This window comes from Pituophis catenifer, unplaced genomic scaffold (assembly GCF_029215685.1).
Source record: "Pituophis catenifer annectens isolate HBS135680 unplaced genomic scaffold, rPitCat1.0.hap2 SCAF_1, whole genome shotgun sequence".
Taxonomy (NCBI): domain Eukaryota; kingdom Metazoa; phylum Chordata; class Lepidosauria; order Squamata; family Colubridae; genus Pituophis; species Pituophis catenifer.
The window spans coordinates 344,242,793-344,262,137 of NW_027256881.1; the positions used below are offsets into that span (position 1 = coordinate 344,242,793).

Genomic DNA, 19,345 nt, shown 5'->3' on the forward strand with positions numbered 1-19,345 from the left:
CGTGATACTTTGAAGTTACAATGGCACTGAAAAACGTGACTGAGGCCAGGTCCTCGGACTTATGTCCGTCACAGCAACTGCATGGTCATGTGACCAAATGTTGGGCACTTGGCAACCAGGATGAATTTACAACAGTTGTACCTGGGTTCACTGGATAGAACTGTTGACCCTTTGTGATCTTCCCACCTTCCTCCTTCCTTCCTTCCTTCCTTCCTTCCTTCCTTCCTTCCTTCCTTCCCTCTCTCTCTCTCTCTCCCTCCTTTTTTCCTTTCTTCCCTCCCTCTTCCCTCTCTCCCTCTTTCCTTTCTTCCCTTCCCTTCCTCCCCTTTCCCTCCCTCCCTCCCTCTCTCCCTCCATTCCTTCCTTCTTCCCTCGCTCCTTCCTTCCTTCCTTCCTTCCTTCCTTCCTTCCTTCCTTCCTTCCCTCTCCCTCCTTTCCTTCCCTCCCTCCCTCTCCTTCCCTTCCTTCCCTCCCTCTCTCCTACCTTCCTTCCCTCTCTCTCCTTCCCTCCTTCTTCCCTCGCTCTTTCCTTCCTTCCCTCCCTCTCTCCTACCTTCCTTCCCTCTCTTTTCTTCCTTCTCTCCCTCCTCCCTCTCTCCCTCTTTCCTTTCTTCCCTCCCTCCCTCCATTCCTTCCTTCCTTCTCTCTCCCTCCTTCTTTCTTTCCCTCCTTCCTTCTCTCCCTCTTCCCTCCCAACCTCCCGGCAAAAGCCATGAGGCGAGCCAAATTTGCTTAACGACCACATGGTTCACTTACCGACTGCAGTGATTCGCTTAACAACCACGGCAGCAAAGGTTGTTAAATTGGGGGTGACTCCCTTAACAAGTCATTGCCTGACTTAGCAAAGGAACTTTGATCCCCATTGCGGTTGTAAGTCGAGGACTATCTCCCCAGTACCACAAGATGCATAGAAAAAAAACTGGATGGCTGAGGAATTCTGGGAATTGAAGTCCAGACATCTAAAAAGTCACAGAAGTTGGGAAAAGTGCCAGTCAAGACAAGTGGAATCCACAACGCTTAGCTTTTGGCATCCTAACCAACGTACATCTTAAAGTGACAACCAATAAATGAATAAATAAAAATCCTTTTTCGACTTTTCTACTCAGCTTTTTAAGATGGAGACTTGCAGGTTCCTCATTAGACAATCCTCCTTTCCGTTTTTCTTTTCTGAAGGGCCCAGAGCAAAGTCGCAGTTATTCTATTTAACTCAATAAGGTGAATGTATCTGACACAGGTTCTTCTTCCTATTTCTCTCCAACACAACCACCCTGTGAGGTGGGCTGGGCTGAGAGAGAAAAAGATTGGCCCCAAAGTCAACCAACTGGTAGGACTAGAACTCATCTCCCAGTGATTAGCCCAAAGTCACTCAAGTGACTTTCATGCCCAAAGCGGGACTAGAACTCTCCATCTCCCGGTGATTGGCCCAAAGTCACCCAGCTATCTTTCATGCCTAAGGCGGGACTAGAACTCACCATCTCCCGGTGATTGGCCCAAAGTCACTCAAGTGACTTTCATGCCCAAAGCGGGACTAGAACTCTCCATCTCCCGGTGATTGGCCCAAAGTCACCCAGCTATCTTTCATGCCTAAGGCGGGACTAGAACTCACCATCTCCCGGTGATTGGCCCAAAGTCACCCAGCCATCTTTCATGCCTAAGGCGGGACTACAACTCACGATCTCCCGGTGATTGGCCCAAAGTCACCTAGCCGGCTTTCATGCCTAAAGTGGGACTAGAACTCACCGTCTCCTGGTGATTCGCCCAGTCACCCAGCCATCTTTCATGCCTATGGCAGGACTAGAACTCACTGTCTCCTGGTGATTGGCCCAAAGTCATCCAGCTGGCTTTCATGCCTAAGGTGGGACTAGAACTCACCATCTCCCGGTGATTCGCCCAGTCACCCAGCCATCTTTCATGCCTATGGCAGGACTAGAACTCACTGTCTCCTGGTGATTGGCCCAAAGTCACCCAGCTGGCTTTCATATCTAAGGCGGGACTAGGGCTGTCTCCTGGTGATTGGCCCAAAGTCACCCAGCATCTTTCATGCCTAAAGTGGGACTAGAACTCACCATCTCCTGGTGATTCGCCCAGTCACCCAGCCATCTTTCATGCCTACGGCAGGACTAGAACTCACTGTCTCCTGGTGATTGGCCCAAAGTCACCCAGCCATCTTTCATGCCTAAGGCAGGACTAGAACTCACCATCTCCTGGTGATTGGCCCAAAGTCATCCAGCCATCTTTCATGCCTAAGGCAGGACTAGAACTCACTGTCTCCTGGTGATTGGCCCAAAGTCACTCTGCCGGCTTTCATATTTAAGGCGGGACTAGAGCTCACTGTCTGCTGGTGATTGGTGCAGCATCATCCAGCTGGATTTCATGTCTAAGGCGGGCCTAGAACTCACGTTCTCCCGCTTTCTAGCCTGATAACTTCATCACTGTTTTTTTGTCCCTGGAGCTAATAGATTTATAATTGAGAGCGGGCAGTGAATGCCAAAATAATAAAAACAACTTTGCTTGTTCAGTTTTCATTGATTCCTTTGGATGCCCTGAGTGAAAAATATTGATTTTGTCTCAGAGATTGAGCGGTTCCAAGACAGGGGACTATATTGTGCCTCTCCTAGTTTAGAAAGCCTTACATCCGAGTTCACGGTTGATTAAAAATTCAGGGTGGTCGATGAAAATTATTAAAGTAGGGTTCACTGCACGCTTGGCCCCTTTGGACATGTATGTGGTCATGTCAATGTTGCCATGGCAACTGAAGGGGAAAAAACTCTGTCCCTCTTCCTTCTTTCATCATTTCCTTCCTTTTCCCCATTTCCTTTCTTCCTCTTTTTCCATTTCCTTCTTCTTTCTCCTCTCCTCCCTTTCTTAATTTTTTCTTTCCTTTTCTCCTTCCTCTGCCCCACTTCCCTCTTTTCTTCCACTTAATCTTCTCCTTTTCTTTCCTCGTTTCTTCCTTCCTCTCCCTTTCTTTTTCTCCCTACCCCTACCATCCTTCCTTCTTTTTCTCCTTCCTTCCTCCCACCCTTTCCCTCCCTCCACCTATCCTTCCACTTTCCTCCCTTTCTTCTTCCCTCCCTCCACCTTCTACCCTCCCTCCCTTCCCTTCTCGTCCTCCCTTCCTCCCTTCCTTTCCTCCTCCCTCCCTTTCTCTCCTTCCCTCCTTTTCTTCCTCCTTCCCTCCCTCCCTTTCCGTCTCCTTTCCTTTCCTTCTCCTTTCTTTCCTTCTCTCCTTCCCTCCCTCCTCCCTCCCTTTCTCTTTCCTTCCCTTCCCTTCCTTTCTTCCTCCCTCCCTCCCTCCCTTTCCTTCTCTCCCTCTCTCTCTCCATCCCTCCCTCCCTCTCTTTCCCCAAAAGAAGAGGTTCTTTCCCTAAACTGCTTTGTTTCGCTAATCAGCATTGCAAGACATCCCTAGTTTTAAAAATTGAATTTATGACGGGGAAATAGAAAAGCATTGCCTGAAACATGATTATCGCACCAGCAAACAAACCAGTTTAGCTCTGTGCATGTCAGAACACCCACTACCCCATGCACACACACCGAGTGTGCCCCATATTCAGACAAGGATGAAGACCAGAAAATATTTCTTTTTATTGTGTTCCAGGAAACAATAGCCACATGGGATAGTCTGTGAATTTGGCCATGAAGGGCTGGTAGTTCAGGATTAACAGGGTGGGGAAAATTACTTTTCAGATGAATGGGGCTTTATTTATTAGATCAATGAAGGCTTAAGGAATGTGGCCTTATATAGGTAGTCCTCGATTTACAACAGTCCGTTTAGTGACCGTTGGAAGTTACAACGGCACAGGAAAAAGAGACTTACAACCGTTTTTCACACTTAGGACCGTTGCAGCCTCCCCACTGTTCAAATAATTGGATTTGATTGATTTCAAATAAATCCACCAGGACCCTGCAATCTCCCGGCCACTAACTGAATTCCAGATGTTAAGAAGAAGACAAGAGAAAGCTGGAAAACCCAGCTAGCTCTCTTGCACACTTCTGAGTAAACCTGTGCTGGAAGAACAGGTGGCAAAGGACCCCATTTCCAGAATAACAGAATAACGGAAGGGACCTTGGAGGTCTTCTAGTCCAACCCCCTGCTGAAGCAGGAGACCCTCTACCATTTCAGTCAAACAGCTGTCCAGTCTCTTCTCGAAAACATCTGGTGTTGGAGCACCCACCAATTCTGGTGGCAAGGAGTTCCATTGATTAATTGTTCTCATTGTCAGTAAATTTCTCCTTAGTTCCAGGTTGCTTCTCTCCTTGATGAGTTTCCATCCATTGCTTCCTGTCCTGCCTTCGGGTGCTTTGGAGAATAGAATAACAGAATTACAGAATAACAAGAGTTATTGGAAGGGACCTTGAAGGTCGTCTAGTCCAACCCTCTACTCAAGCAGAAAACCTGATGCCATTTCAGACAAATGGATGTCTAATCTCTTCTTAAAAACCTCCATTGTTGGAGCACCCACAACTTCTAGTGGCAAGTTGTTCCAGTGACTAATTGTTCTCACTGTTAGGACATTTCTCCTTAATTTGAGGTTGCTTCTCTCCTTGATTAGTTTCCACCCATTGTTTCTTGTCCTGTCTTTTGGTGTTTTGGAAAATAAATTGGCCCTCTCCTCTTTGTGGCAGCTCCTCAAATACTGGAATATTGCTATCATATCACCCTTAGTCCTTCGTTTTACTTGACTGGACAACATCCACTTCCTGCAACCGTTCTTCATGTTTTAGCCTCCAGTCCCCTAATCCTCTTTGTTGCTCTTCTCTGCAATCTTTCTAGAATCTCAAAATCTTTTTTACATCATTGCAACCAAATCCAGATGCAATATTCGAAGTATAAACCGAGTCTTAGAGGCTTGCAATCTACCATTTGAAGCCAGTTAGCTGAAATCATGGCTGGCGGGGTGTAAATTAATCCTACATTGGTCATTTTGCTTCTCCGTTTCGGCCTAGCGATTGGCGTTCACCCGTGTCACTTGACTTTCTCCCTGTGGCGTGTCACACAACTCTGCTTCGTGTGAGATTTGTTTTTCCTATAAACGCAGCGAAAGTGTGTTGTTGCGTTGCCCTGGATTTGCAAGTGTGGTTGGGTGGACCAAGGCTTAGTTTTGCAGGAATCATGTGAAGTTCATCCATCCAAGAATATTCCAAGGGTCCTGTAAATTCCCCTTGATCTTCTAGTCCTCTTGATTTGTTAGTGCCACTTCCTCCTACTTCCTCAAACTTTGGAATCAGAATTGTGATTGGATTTTGCCGATCTCTTCTCAAGAGCCTTGGTAGTACAGTGGTCTAAAGCACCCTGTTGTTAAGAACAGCTGCCTGCAATTACTACAGGTTTGAATCTCGCCAGGCTCAAGGCTGACTCAGCCTTCCATCCTTTCTAAGGTAGGTAAATTGAGGACCCAGTTGTGGGAGCAATAAGCTGACTTTGTATAAATATACAAAAAGGATGAAGGCTATTGCTTAGCGCATTGTAAGCCGCCCTGAGTCTCCGGAGAAGGGCAGCATATAAATCAAATTAAAAAAAAAAAAAAAAGAGTCCGGTTAGCCTTAACAGAATAACAGAGTTGGAAGGGAACTTGGAGATCTTCTAGTCTAACCCCCTGCTCAGGCAGGAGATATACCATTTCAGACAAATGGCTCTCCAGTCTCTTCTTAAAAACCTCCAATGATGGAGCAGCCACAACTTCTGGTGGCAAGTCGTTCCACTGGTTAATTATTTCCTGGATCCGAGACTGTTCGGTTCTTTCTTCATGCCACTTTTAGGAATTCTCCTCAAATCCACTTCAAATCCCCTCTTAACTTTTAACTGTGGGATCAGCGCTGGCTGTGACATCACAGCAGCCCAGCCAATGGCTACGAAGGAGGGTCTCAAAGCCAGATCAAGGGTGGGTTTTCTGATCCGGTCCGTTAAACGATCTGATCTTCCCGCAAAACAGGATCGCTGGTTCGCCCAAGAGAGCAGATTCCAGAGGGATCCAGAGGTAGATTTGGTTGGGAGTTCTGTCGTTTTGTCTCTTCCTTGTCACCGTATGGATTCTTTAAACAAAATGTCCGCCGTCTTTTAATTCTCCATCTTGGCCCTTCGTTCCTCAAGTTTGCGTTTCAGCTCCTCGGTCAGCTCTGCAAAGAGAAATAACATGTCAGCAACACACAGCCTGTTCTGCCCCAGCTACAGAACCCAAAGAACGCAGCACACACAAAGTCCGTTCAAACTTTAGTTTAATAAATAAATCAGTCTTTTACAACAACGGCTGTTAATTTACTGCATTAATAGCCTCCAAGAATTCAAAGAATAATAACTGAAAGCTTACTGTGGTTGGCAGAATGCCCAGAAGCAATTTGCAGGAAGCTGCTAAGATAAGCAAGACAAGACACGAAGGTATGTGAACGAAGTTGTTCCCTGCAAATTGCCTCAGTCGGCATTCCTCCTTAAATAGGCTAAGGGAGTGGCCAATTAGCCCCAAGCCTTACTCTCGAGGAGATCTCCTCCTGAGGAGCCACTCCTGCCTTTTGGCAGCTCTGTGCACCCGTGCATCGAGAAGAGGCTCCTCCTCTTCGTCCTCTTCACTTAAGGGAGCTTCTGGAGGTTCTGAAGGCCCTGGCTGAGTCCCTGCCTCTGGCATCACATCTTCTCCAGCCTCCTCACTGTCCGACTCAAGTGCCAGCTGCACAACCGTCCAAAATTACGACAGCCACAGAACAGGGGTTTTTACAATACTGTAACGCTGGACAGATTGCTGTAAAACGGTCACATCGCCCCCCTCCTGCAGTCACGTGACCACAAATTGAACAACTTCGCTTACCTTTTAACAGGTTGCACCGTTCCAAAGCCACGTGACTGCAATTTGCCAGTAAAAAAAAAAAAATGCCTGCAGATAGTTTCCGACATACAACCGTCTGTTTAGTGACCATTCAAAGTTACAACGTCACCGAAAAAAAGCGACTTATGAGTGTTTTTTTCACGCTTACGATTGTTTATTTATTTATTGGTTCGATTTATATGCCGCCCTTCTCCAGAGACTCAGGGCGGCTTACAATGCGTTAAGCAATAGCCTTCATACTTTTGTATATACCTGCTTAGTAGGGCTTTCGGGCCCCCCAAGCGGTGTTCTTTTTTATACAAAGTCAGCTTATTGCCTCCACAATCCGGGTCCTCATTTTACCTCCCTCGAAAGGATGGAAGGCTGAGTCAACCTTGAGCCTGGTGAGATTTGAACTCGCAGTAATTGCAGGCAGCTGGTGTTACTTAACAGTACTTTAATCTGCTGCGCCACCAAGGCTCTTAATTGTTGCTGCGTTTCCCACGGCCATGCGATCAAAATTCAGACGCTTGGCAACTGACTCGTAATTATGACGGGCGCAGCGTCCTGAGGTCACGCGATCCCCTTTTGCGAACTCCTGACCAGCAAAGTCAACAGGGAGCCAGATTCACTTAACAACCCCGTTAATCACTTAACAAATGTCTCACTTGACCACAGAAAATTTGGGCTCAATTGTGGTCGTAAATCGAGGACTACCTGTGATTAATGACATATTGATGGAATCCAGTAAGTGGATTTATGGACAATAATAAACTAAACTTACCAGTAGTGGTGCTTCTGAATAACGGAGTCTTCTCTTTGGTGGAGGGTACATCATTTCTGGGGGAAGATTTACCCTCGAGTAAGCTGCCTTTAAGAGATTTAAAAAAATGTATGTTGAGATGTGGAGACTCTGGGAAGAGTGCAGAGAAGAGCAACGAGGAGGATTAGGGGACTGGAGGCTAAAATTTATAGAGAACGGTTGCAGGAATTGGGTATGTCTAGTTTGATGAAAAGAAGGACTAGGGGAGACAGGATATCAGTCTTCCAGTATCTCTGGGGCTGCCACAAAGAAGAGTGAAGTGAAATTCACTTATCTTTGTTACCGGTTTGCAAATGTGAGCACGCTTGCTTACTCGCTCGCTATGCTCACACGCGCCTCCTCCAGTGGTGGGTTGCCCCCGGTTCGCACGGGTTCTATAGAACCAGTAGTAAAACGGGCGGGAGGCTCCGCCCACCGACCCTGACTCAGAAGAGCGTGCATGCACGTGAGCGAAGCGAGCCCACACCCACGGCCCTGTTACAAACCAGTAGTAAAGGTAAGTAGAACCCACCCCTGGCTTCCTCCACACATGCACAGAGGGTCGAAAACAGGATGTGATGTCATCTGGGCGGGTGGGCGGAGCCTCCTGCCACCGGCGCTACCAGTTTGCCCGAGCCAGATAGAACCGACTGAATTTCACCACTGATACTATCCTATCCTATCCTATCTTAAACTGTAACTTTGAATGGTCACTAAACGAACTGTTGTAAGTCAAGGACAGACGATATCCCCAAATTCCAACTGCATGTAACACCAGGAAGAGAGATTTGCCCTAGGCCAGTGATAACCTTTTTGCCATCGCGTGCCAAAAGCTGGGGGAGTGCCCACACCCATAATTCTATGTGCCCTGCTCCCCCCACAAACTCATGCGTGCGTGGACACCCCCCCCTCACATGTTCCCCCTGCTTTTGGCATGTGATGGCATGGTGGGCCCGTTAGGCCAGTTTTTTGCCCTCCCCAGGCTCCAGAGGCTTTCTAGGAACCTGGGGAGGGCAAAAACAGCCTTCCCCGCCTCCCTGGAGGCCCTCCGGAGGCCGGAAACAGCCCGTTTGCCGACTTCCGTTGGGCCCAGAAGGGCCAACAATCAGCTGGTCAGCGTGTGCATGTGTGCTGGAGCTGAACTCGGGCAACGCTTGCGTGCCCATCAATATGGCTCTGCATGCCACCAGTGGCACGCGTGCCATAGGTTTGCCATCATGGCCCTAGGCCCTAAGTCCTCCTTCAGCCTTAGAAAAGATCCTGCCCACTGTCCCATTACCTGCCTTTAGCCCCAGTGGTGGGTTGCCCCCGGTTCAGACCGGTTCGTAAGAACCGGTAGTAAAACCGGCGGGAGGCTCCGCCCACTAACCCGGACGTCACCATAAGCGATCTGCGCATGCACAGAAGCTTCTGGGCATGTGCAGAAGAGCACCTGGGTGCGATGTGAACCGGTAGTAAAGGTAAGTGGAACCCACCCCTGCTTAGCACATAACATCCAATGCTCCTATTTAAATTGGCAGAATCATGAGGACCAGAATCCTTTTTCTTTTTTTTTTAAAGAAAGACACCAGGGTTCATAGCTCAAGGCTCTTTGGATATATTACCCTGAGCATCGTCCTGTCTACCGAACAAATCTGGACAAAAGCTTGTTGCTTTTGTCGCTGGATGACAATAATTGACACGAGGACCCAAGTCTCCCAAACCGTACCGGATTTCGGTGGCCTTTTTGGTGGTTTGGGAGGTACACGAACAGGTGGTGGGGGCCCTTTCCACCTCGCCTCCTGGTCCCCGGGTTCGTCCCACACTGCACCTGCACCAGGTGGAAAGATAGAGAAAATATACCTCAGTTCTCACGGCAGAAAATTTCATTTAAAAAAAAAAAAAAAGTCCAGATAGTCCTCGGTTTACAACAGTTTGTTGCAATGGCTCTGAAAAAAATGGACTTACGACCGTTTTTCACACTTACGACCGTTACACCATCCCTGAACTCATGTGATCCAAACGGGTGACTGACTCCTATTTATGACGGACGCCGAGTGCAGGGTTCGTGTGATCCAGTAGTGATGGCGGCGGGTGGTTCGGAGAACCGGTAGCAAAAATCCCTGTGTCCCCCCTCCCCCAACCATGCCCAGCTGAGCCACAAGATCATCAGAGGCTTTTTTTTTTTTTTTTACTTTTAAAAGCATTTTTTCTACAACCTCTTCCGACGAAAAAATGCTTTTAAAAGTAAAAAAAAAAAAAAAAAAGCCTCTGATGATCACGTGGCTCACCTGGGATCGTCAGAGGCTTTTCAAAGCATTTTTTTCTGCAACCTCTTGGCCGAAGAGGTGGTAAAAAAAAATGCTTTGAAAAGTCTCTGACAATCCCAGCTGAGTTGCCTGATCGGCAGAGGCTTTTCAAAGCATTAGAAAAAATGCTTTGAAAAGTAAAAAAAAAAAAAAAAGTTGGCCACGCCCACCCAGTCACATTACCCCCCCACACCAAGCCACGCCCACAGAACCGGTAGTAACAAATTTTACATTTCACCCCTGGCGTGATCCCCTTCGAAGTCAATGGGGAAGCCAGATTCGTTTAACAACCGTGTTACTAGCTGAACAACTGCAGGGATTCACTTAACAACCCTTAATTGGGGTCATGAGTCCTAAAAACTAGCATTTTTTACCAGATTTCCGCTGGAGGAACAAACCTCAAATCCAACATCTCCTCTGTTTGCAACCTTCCCTGCCGTCTTCCCCAATGACTTTCTGGAGAAGCCAGCGGGGGGAAAAAAAATCACAAAAGATGATCACATCATCACAAAGCACTTGGCAACTGGTTGTAAATGCAAACAGGTTGGCAAATATCTGAAATGCAGTCATGTGACCAGGGGATTATTTATTACAGCCAGAAACAGGGCCATAAAGCACCCTGTTCCAGTTGTGAATAGTCTTTAAATGACCGTTCGTAAGTCGAGGACTACCTGCAATCCCAAATCAGACCCCGTTTTATGATAGCCAGGAGTGTTTGGCTATAAAGCCCCTGTTCCAATTGCAAATAGTCATTAAAAGAACAGACTTAAGTCGAGGACTACCTAGAATCCCAAATCAGACCCTGTTTTATGACAGCCAGGAGTGCTTTATGGGCCCTAAGGGCCCTGTTCCAGTTGTGAATGTCGCTAAACATTCCGTCGTAAGTCAAGGCCTCCTTGAAATCCAAAATCAGACCCCTGGAGTTGCCCATATGAACAGGAAACAGCCTTTGACAAACTCTATTTATATATTTATATTTTGTATTTCTTAACCGCCCCACTCCCTCAAGAGCGGGGCTCTGGGTGGCGTACGATACAATCAATAAAATGAACGCTAAAAATCAGAATAATTTAACGATTAAACAGGTTAATTAAAAAAAAAAATAACATAAATTTTCCAAAAGCTGAAAAATTCCAAATTTCACAATTATGGCATCCATTTTGATTTTTTCCACACCAGGGATGAAATGCTACTGGTTCGGACCGGTTCGCCTGAACCGGTAGTAATAAATGCTACGAGTTCGGGCGAATCTGAAGTAAAAAAAAAAAGGCTACTGGTCTAGGCGATCCGGTATTTCCGATGATTAGCTGTGCCGTGCGATTTATATTCGCTAGAAAGCAGGAAATCCTGGTTATTAGCGAATCTAAATTGTGCGGCACAGCTGTTCCTTCCCCCTCGCTGTTCTACTTACCTTTGCAGACTCAGAAAAGGCTTCTTAATCCTTGTTCTGCCTCAGCTACGGACCCCAAAGAACGCAGCACACACAAACTCTATACAAAGCTTATTTTACTCAAATAACTTAGTCTTTATCATTCAAAGGCTGTTAATGAACTGTCTTAACAGCCTACCAGAATTCTAAGATAAGATAATCAGTCTTACTAAAGTTGGCAGAAAGCCCAGAAGCGATTTTGCAGACACGAAGGAGAGTGAACTAAAGTTGTTCTCTACAGCTTGTTGCAAGTGGTGTTCCTTCTTAAGTAGGCTAAGGAAGTGGCCAATTAGCCCCAAGCCTTACTCTCGAGGAGTCTTCCTCCTGAGGAGCCACTCCTGCCTTTTGGCAGCTTTGCACGCCCGTGCATCGAGAAGAGGCTCCTCCTCTTCGTCCTCTTCACTTTGAGGAGTTTCTGGAGGTTCTGAAGGCCCTGGCTGAATCCCCGCCTCTGGCACCACATCTTCTCCAGCCTCCTCACTGTCCTACTCGAGCGCCAGCTGCACAGGCTGCTGACACAGCACCCCACCAGCCTCCTCGTTGTCTGAATCAGCTACAATCTGCACAGGCCGCTGACGGGCCACAACACTCCTCCTTTTTCAGGGCTGCGTGATAGCGCTTGTGGTGCACATGCGCATAAAGCATGTGTTTGGTGCGCACTACACATGCGAAGCGAACCGGTAGCAGACTTCAGAGCATTTCAACCCTGTTCCAAATGCCTGCATTCTAAAATCGCTCTCACTTCCAGCCTGGCCTACCTGCCAGGGTTGTTGTTCCGCTGGGGATTGTAATATCACTCGCGTGATCCGCCGTTCTCCACTCACCTTCTTTGTTCACGTACGTCTTCTGCGGAGGGTCTTCCTCCTCGTAGACATGAATGGGTTGGGGGGCCGATGCCCAGCGTGGAGGCGGGATGGGCACGATCGGTGGCAGAGGAGGAGGCTGGGACGGCCAATTCGAATTCAGCGATTCGACGCTCTTTTGTTTCACAAGTTCGCCTGCAGGCAAATGGAGAGACGTACAGGTGATCCTCGACTCGTTCAGTGACCGTCCGAAGTGAGAGCGGCATTGAAAAAAGCGCTTTTCACACTTAAGACCGCTGCAGTATTCCCAGGGTCACGGGATCAAAAATTCGGGCACTGGACCACTGGTTCATATTTGTGACGGTTGCAGGGTTCCTGGGGTCAGGAGTTCCCTCTTTACGACCTTCTGACCAGCAAATTTGACAGGGAAGCCTGGATCGCTTTTAACAACTGCCATGATTCAATTAAGGACTGTGGCAAGAAAGGTCGTAAAAGGGGGCAAAACTCACTTCACAGCTGTCTCATTTGGCAAATGAGACATTTGAAATGTTGGACTCAGTTATGGTCATAAATTGAGGACAACCTATAGTGGGGAGATTCCAGCCAAGCTGATCGATCCATTAACTGTCTATCTGTCTGTCTATCTATCTGCCATTTATCTATCTATCTATCTATCTATCTATCTATCTATCTATCTATCATCTATCTATCTATCTATTCCGCCAGGCCGGGCTATCAACATAATAATTTTAAATTGGGGTATTTTAAATTTCTGGGGTTTTAAATTGAGCCAAATTTATTTAATAATTTTAAATTTTTAATTGATGTTTGTATTGTTTTTTTAAATAGGCTGTACACCGCCCTGAGTCCTTCGGGAGAAGGGCGGTATAGAAATAAAATTATACTTACTTATACTTATCTATCATCTATCCATCTATCATCTATCTACCATCTGTTAATTGTCTCTCTCTCTCTCTTCCATCTATGTATCAATTTATCAATCTATCAACCTACATCTATCTATCCATCCATAAATCATCTACCATCTAATTCTCTCTCTCTCTCTCAATCAAACTCTATCAAATATATCTATCTATCTATCTATCTATCTATCAACCATATCTGTCAGCTATCTCAATCAATCATATCTATCATCTATCTATCTATCTATCTATCTATCTATCTATCTATCTATCTATCTATCTATCTATCTCTTTCATAAGGGACACGGTGGCTCAGTGGCTAAGACACTGAGCTTGTTGATCAAAAGGTCGGCAGTTCAGCGGTTCGAATCCCTAGTGCCGCGTAATGGGGTGAGCTCCCGTGACTTGTCCCAGCTTCTGCCAACCTAGCAGTTCGAAAGCAGGTAAAAAATGCAAGTAGAAAAATAGGGACCCCCTTTGGTGGCAAGGGAACAGCGTTCCGTGCGCCTTTGGCGTTGAGTCATGCCGGCCACATGACCACAGAGACGTCTTCGGACAGCGCTGGCTCTTCAGCTTTGAAACGGAGATGAGCACCGCCCCCTAGAGCTGGGAACGACTAGCACATATGTGCGAGGGGAACCTTTACCTTTACTTTATCTCTATCATCTATCTATCTATCTATCTATCTATCTATCTATCTATCTATCTATCTATCATCTATCTATCTATCTATCTATCTATCTATCTATCTATCTATCTTCTATCTATATCATCAATCTCTATGTGGTGGTGCAGTGGTGAGAATCCAGTATTGCAGGCTAACTCTGCCCATTGCCAGGAGTTCGATCCTGACTGCCTCAAGGTGGACTCAGCCTTCCATCCTTCAGAGGTGGGTAAAATGAGGTCCCAGATTGTTGGGGGCCAAAAGGCTGACTCTGTAAACTGCTTAGAGGGGGCTGTAAAGCACCGTGAAGCAGTATATAAGTCTAAGTGCTATTGCCTATGTATATTTCATATTTCTAAAGCAGCCATCTCCCTCAAAAAACGCGACAGGGCAGGGTACAATATAACACAACCGATAAAGAAAACAACGTCTAAATCCTAACCTGAGAAACTGAAAAATAAAATTAGGGATAAGCATTTCAAGATTATATTATATAATGATAATTAAAACACCCGAAGGTGGAGGAAGGAAATCCCCAAATAGCCATTTAGTGTTGAATTATTACAAGTGGGGGGAGGGGTTTCAAGTGACTAGCTAGCCCCACTGTTGTGGGGTCCTCTCTCTGCCCCCCCCATTCCATTCCATTCCATATTTTCTATTCTATTCTATTCTATTCTATTCTATTCTATTCTATTCTATTCTATTCTATTCTATTCTATTCTATTCTATTCTATTCTATTCTATTCTATTCCATTCCATTCCATTCCATTCCATTCCATTCCATTCCGTTCTAACTATCTCTTGGCAAAGAAAATTTTGTGGAAGCGTCATAGCATTCATGGGCCAATTTGAAGCAGGAAGTAAAACAGATTCTTCCATGATCCAGGTGCGAATTCAGCCACGGAATTAGCATCAAGGTACCTTTACCAGGTGGTTGGGGGTCTTCAGGCTCCAAGGGGGACTCCGACATGCTCTGCTCGCTTTCCTGATCCGTCTCCATGACCTCTGCAAAGGAAAGAAGTCCCGGTAGAAAATGGGGAGGTGCTTCTGACTTCTGATCACATTTTGACTTACAGGTAGTCCTCGACTTACAACCGTTCGTTTAGTGACCCTTCCAAGTTACAGCGGCACTGGAAAAAAAAGCGACTTAGGGCCATTTTTCACACTTACGACCTTTGTAGCATCCCCGTGGTCACGTGATCAAAATTCAGAAGATTGGCAAGTGGTTCGTATTTAGGACCCGGGTACCTCCGAGACCGTCTTCTGCCACCAATAGCCTCCCACCGACCAGTTCGCTCCCACAGAGAGGGTCTCCTCAGGGTGCCATCGGCCAAGTTATGTCGGCTGGCGACACCCAGGGGGAGGGCCTTCTCTGTGGGAGCCCCAGCCCTGTGGAATGAACTGCCCCCGGAAATACGCAAGATCTCCGACCTCCGGGTGTTTCGTTGCGCATTGAAGATCCTGTTGTTCCGCCAGGCCGGGCTATCAACTTAATAATTTTAAATTGGGGTTTTTTAAATTTTTGGGGTTTTAAATCGGCCAAATCTATTTAATTATTTTAATTTTTAATTATTGTTGTGTCTTGTGTTTTTAAATTGGCTGTACACCGCCCTGAGTCCTTCGGGAGAAGGGCGGTATAGAAATAAAATTATTATTATTATTATTATTATTATTATTATTATTATTATTATTATTATTATTATTATTATTATTATTATTATTGTCGTAGTGTCCCCAGGGTCACATGATCCCCCCCTTTTTTTTTTTGCTTTGATTTATATGCCGCCCTTCTCCGGAGACTCAGGGCGGCTTACAATGCGTTAAGCAATAGCCTTCATACTTTTGTATATTTATACAAAGTCAGCTTATTGCCCCCCACAATCTGGGTCCTCATTTCACCTACCTTAGAAAGGATGGAAGGCTGAGTCAACCTTGAGCCTGATGAGATTTGAACTTACAGTAATTGCAGGCAGCTGGTGTTAATCACAATGCTTTTAGTCCACTGTACTAACAGGCTCTTTTACGACCGTCTGACAAGTCCAATAGGGAATCTGGATTCACTTAACAACCAAATGACTAACTTAACAACGGCAGTGATTCACTGAACTGTCTTGCTTAGCAACAGAAATTTGGGGCTCCGTTGTGGTCGTAAGTCGAGGATTGCCTGCTATTTCTCCCCTTTGCTCTCCAGCGCCCCAAACAATTCTAGATATATGGGGGAGGCTTACCCAGCGCCATGGCGTAGCTCTTCTCCACGCTGAGTGGCACGAGGATGCCCTTCGTCTTGGTGATGAAGAAGTCAAGCACGGCCATGAGGGAGGAGCAGTAATTCTGAGAGGGGAGAAAAGCGTGGGAATGGAGAAGGGGCCAAAGCTTTCCTGGAGTCAGCTGAAAAAACTCAAAACATGACAGCGGAATTTCAAGACATTTGAAAACTCTCAGCTGTTTTGAGTTACTCCCGCCTTGTGTTGGAGTTCAGATGGCTGGGGATGGGAGAAGGAAGGAAGGAAGGAAATAGAGAAGGGAGGGAGGGAGGAAGGAAGAAAAGGAGGGAGGGAGGAAGGGAGGATAGAAGGAAGGGGAAGCAGAAGTAGGGGAGAAAGAAAGGAAGGAAATAGAGAAGGGAGGGAGGAAATAGAGAAGGGAGGGAGGGAGGGAGGAAGGAAGGAAGGAGGGAGAAGGAGAAGGAAGGGAAGAAGGAGGGAAGGAAATAGAGAAGGAAGGGAGGGAGGGAGGAAGGGAGGGAGGGAGGAAGGAAGGAAGGAGAAGGAGAAGGAAGGGAAGAAGGAGAGAAGGAAATAGAGAAGGAAGGGAGAAAGAAAGGAAGAAAAGGAGGGAGGGAGGAAGAAAGGGAGGATAGAAGGAAGGGGAAGCAGAAGTAGGGGAGGAAGAAAGGAAGGAAATAGAGAAGGCAGGGAGGGAAGGAGGAAGGAAGAAAAGGAGGGAGGGAGGGAGGAAGGAAGGAAGGGAGGATAGAAGGAAGGGAAGCAGAAGTAGGGGAGGAAGAAAGGAAGGAAATAGAGAAGGCAGGGAGGGAGGGTGGAAATAGAGAAGGGAGGGAGGAAGGAAGGAAGGAGAAGGAGAAGGAAGGAAAGAAGGAGAGAAGGAAATAGAGAAGGAAGGGAGAAAGAAAGGAAGAAAAGGAGGGAGGGAGGAAAGAAGGGAGGATAGAAGGAAGGGGAAGCAGAAGTAGGGGAGGAAGAAAGGAAGGAAATAAAGAAGGAAGGGAGGGAGGGAGGAAATAGAGAAGGAAGGAAGGGAAGAAGGGAGGAAGGAAGGAGGGAGAGAGGAAAGAAGAAAGGAAGGAAGGAGAAGGAGAAGTAAGGGAAGAAGTAAGGAAGGAAATAGAGAAGGAAGGGAGGAAGGAAGGAAGAAAAGGAGGGAGGGAGGGAGGGAGGGAAGATGGGAGGAAAGGAAGGGGAAGGAGGAGGAAGGAAGGAAATAGGGAAGGAAGGAAGGAAAGAAAGAAGGGAGGGAGGGAGGGAAGAAAGGAGGGAAGAAGGAAGGGGAAGGAGAGGTAGGTGAGGAAGAAAGGAAGGAAAGATGGAAATAGAGAGGAAGGAAGGAAGGAAGGAGAAGAGGAAGGAAGGATACAAAGGAGGAAGGAAGGATGGAAATAAAGGAGGAGAAGAGGAAGGAAGGAAGGAAGGAAGGAAGGAAGGAAGGAAGGAAGGAAGGAAGGAAAGAAAAAACCCACCTATAACCATGAGGTTGCCATATGCTGCAAGAGTTCAGCTGAGAACATGCAAGCTTTTCACATATTTCCCCACTTGCATGAGATCTAGTAACCTGGGGAGCTTGTCCATTTTAAAAAGTGTATATTTTAAACAAATAACTTGAAAAAGGTATCTGAGCAAGTTCTATTCTCCACTCCTTTCTTTTCTAAAAACCCTTCCATCACCCCCCCACCCCCCCGTAACCCTCCTGGTCCCCTTACCGGCTTTTCCATAACGATGATGTATTCCCCACCGACGACGTTGATTTTATAGTGCTTGACACTCACGGCTCTGCAAAGAACACAAAACGGAATTCGAATTCTGTCCCTTCTTAAATTTCACCCTGGGGCGTAAATTTCATTTAGGCCATTTCCAAGGTCAGAAGGCAAAATACAGGTAGTCCTCGACTTACGACTGCCACTGAGCCCAACATTTATGTTGTTAAGTGAGAAATTGGTTAAGGGGGTTTTGCCCCATTTTACAACTTTTCCTGATGCATTTGTTAAGTGAATCACTGCAATTGTGACATTAGTGACACCGTTGTTAAGTGAATTCGGATTCCCCGTGGACTTTGCTTGTCAGAAAGTTGCAAAAGGGGGATCATGTGACCCCGGGACACTGCAACCGTCATAAATGTGAGTCAGATGTCAAGCGTTCTGAAGGCAAATCACATGACCATGGGGCTGCCACAACAGTCGTTAAGTGTGAAAAACGGTCGGAAGTCACTTGTTTCAGTGCCGTTGTAACTTCAAACGGTCACTAAACAAACTGTTGTAAGCTGAGGACTACCTGTAGTAGGTTAAGCTCATTGTTCTCTGTAGACAGATGTCCGAAAGGCAGGAAGTAAGTCGTAAGTCGAGAACTGCCGGTAACCAGATCTTGAAAGACTGAACATTCTTTATTTTGGGCATTTTAATGTTTCATTGTTCTGAGCATTTTTATTCGTGAACTGGGATCCTAGGATTGCTGGGACTCTGTGTGTGTGTGTGTAAATTAAAAAAAAAAACAGAAAACTCACCCATGCAACTTCTGCCGAACGGTCAACGAGAAACTCTTCCCATCCTGTCCGGGACGCAGCAACATGTTGCCGTAATTTTCATTCTGCTCCAGAAGGGCCACAGCTTCCATTCTGGAGACCTGGAAGAAACAGCTGGGAGAAGAAAGAAAGAAAGAAAGAAAGAAAGAAAAAAAGAAAGAAAGAAAGGAAGGAAGGAAGGAAGGAAGGAAGGAAGGAAGGAAGGAAGGAAGGAAGGAAGGAAGGAAGGAAGGAAAGTAGAGGCAGGAAGGAAAGAAGGAAGGAGAAAGAAAGAGAAAGAAAAAAGAAAGACGAAGGAAAATAAATAAAAAATAGGGAGGAAGAAGGAAGGAAGCAAGGAAGAGAGAGAGAAGGAGGGAGGGAGGAAGGAAGGAAGGAAGGAGAAAGAAAGAGAGAGAGAAAGAAAGGAAGGAAGGAAGGAAGGAGGGAGGGAGGGAGGGAGGGAGGGAAGGAGGGAAGGAAGGAAGGAAAGTAGAGGGAGGAAGGAAAGAAGGAAGGAGAAAGAAAGAGAAAGAAAGAAAGAAAAAAGAAAGAAAGACGAAGGAAAATAAATAAAAAATAGGGAGGAAGAAGGAAGGAAGCAAGGAAGAGAGAGAGAAGGAGGGATGGAGGAAGGAAGGAAAGAAGGAAGGAGAAAGAAAGAGAGAGAGAAAGAGAAAGACAGAGAAAGAAAGAAAGAAAAAGGAAGGAAGGAAGGAAGGAAGGAAGGAAGGAAGGAAGGAAGGAAGGAAGGAAGGAAGGAAGGAAGGAAGGAAGGAAGGAAGGAAGGAAGGAAGAACCAACCAACCTTAAGAGTGTGCGACACTGCAAGGTTTTTGGTCAACAGAAAGCACTTGGTTCCATAGCTGCTCTATCTGCCCCTTCTTATATTTATTTATTGGATG

General features: G+C 46.3%; 1 protein-coding gene across 3 annotated transcripts in view; it reads right to left on the bottom strand.

Annotated features, from left to right (window-relative positions):
- Nucleotides 1-3,371: 3,371 nt before the first annotated feature.
- Nucleotides 3,372-19,345, bottom strand: part of STAP2 (signal transducing adaptor family member 2) — a 31,435-nt gene continuing 15,461 nt past the window's right edge. Inside the window, exons 6-13 of one of the 3 annotated variants that reach the window (XM_070944588.1) lie at nt 18,444-18,575; nt 17,647-17,716; nt 15,938-16,040; nt 14,637-14,714; nt 12,144-12,317; nt 9,311-9,412; nt 7,585-7,671; nt 3,372-6,120 (exon numbers count right to left, since the gene is read on the bottom strand). In XM_070944588.1, the coding sequence (XP_070800689.1) occupies nt 6,062-6,120; nt 7,585-7,671; nt 9,311-9,412; nt 12,144-12,317; nt 14,637-14,714; nt 15,938-16,040; nt 17,647-17,716; nt 18,444-18,575 (805 nt within the window). In that variant the 3' untranslated portion in view covers nt 3,372-6,061. Of the gene's footprint in view, nt 6,121-7,584; nt 7,672-9,310; nt 9,413-12,143; nt 12,318-14,630; nt 14,715-15,937; nt 16,041-17,646; nt 17,717-18,443; nt 18,576-19,345 lie in introns of all 3 variants that reach the window. The other 2 variants (XM_070944580.1, XM_070944594.1) reach the window with 2 other exon arrangements.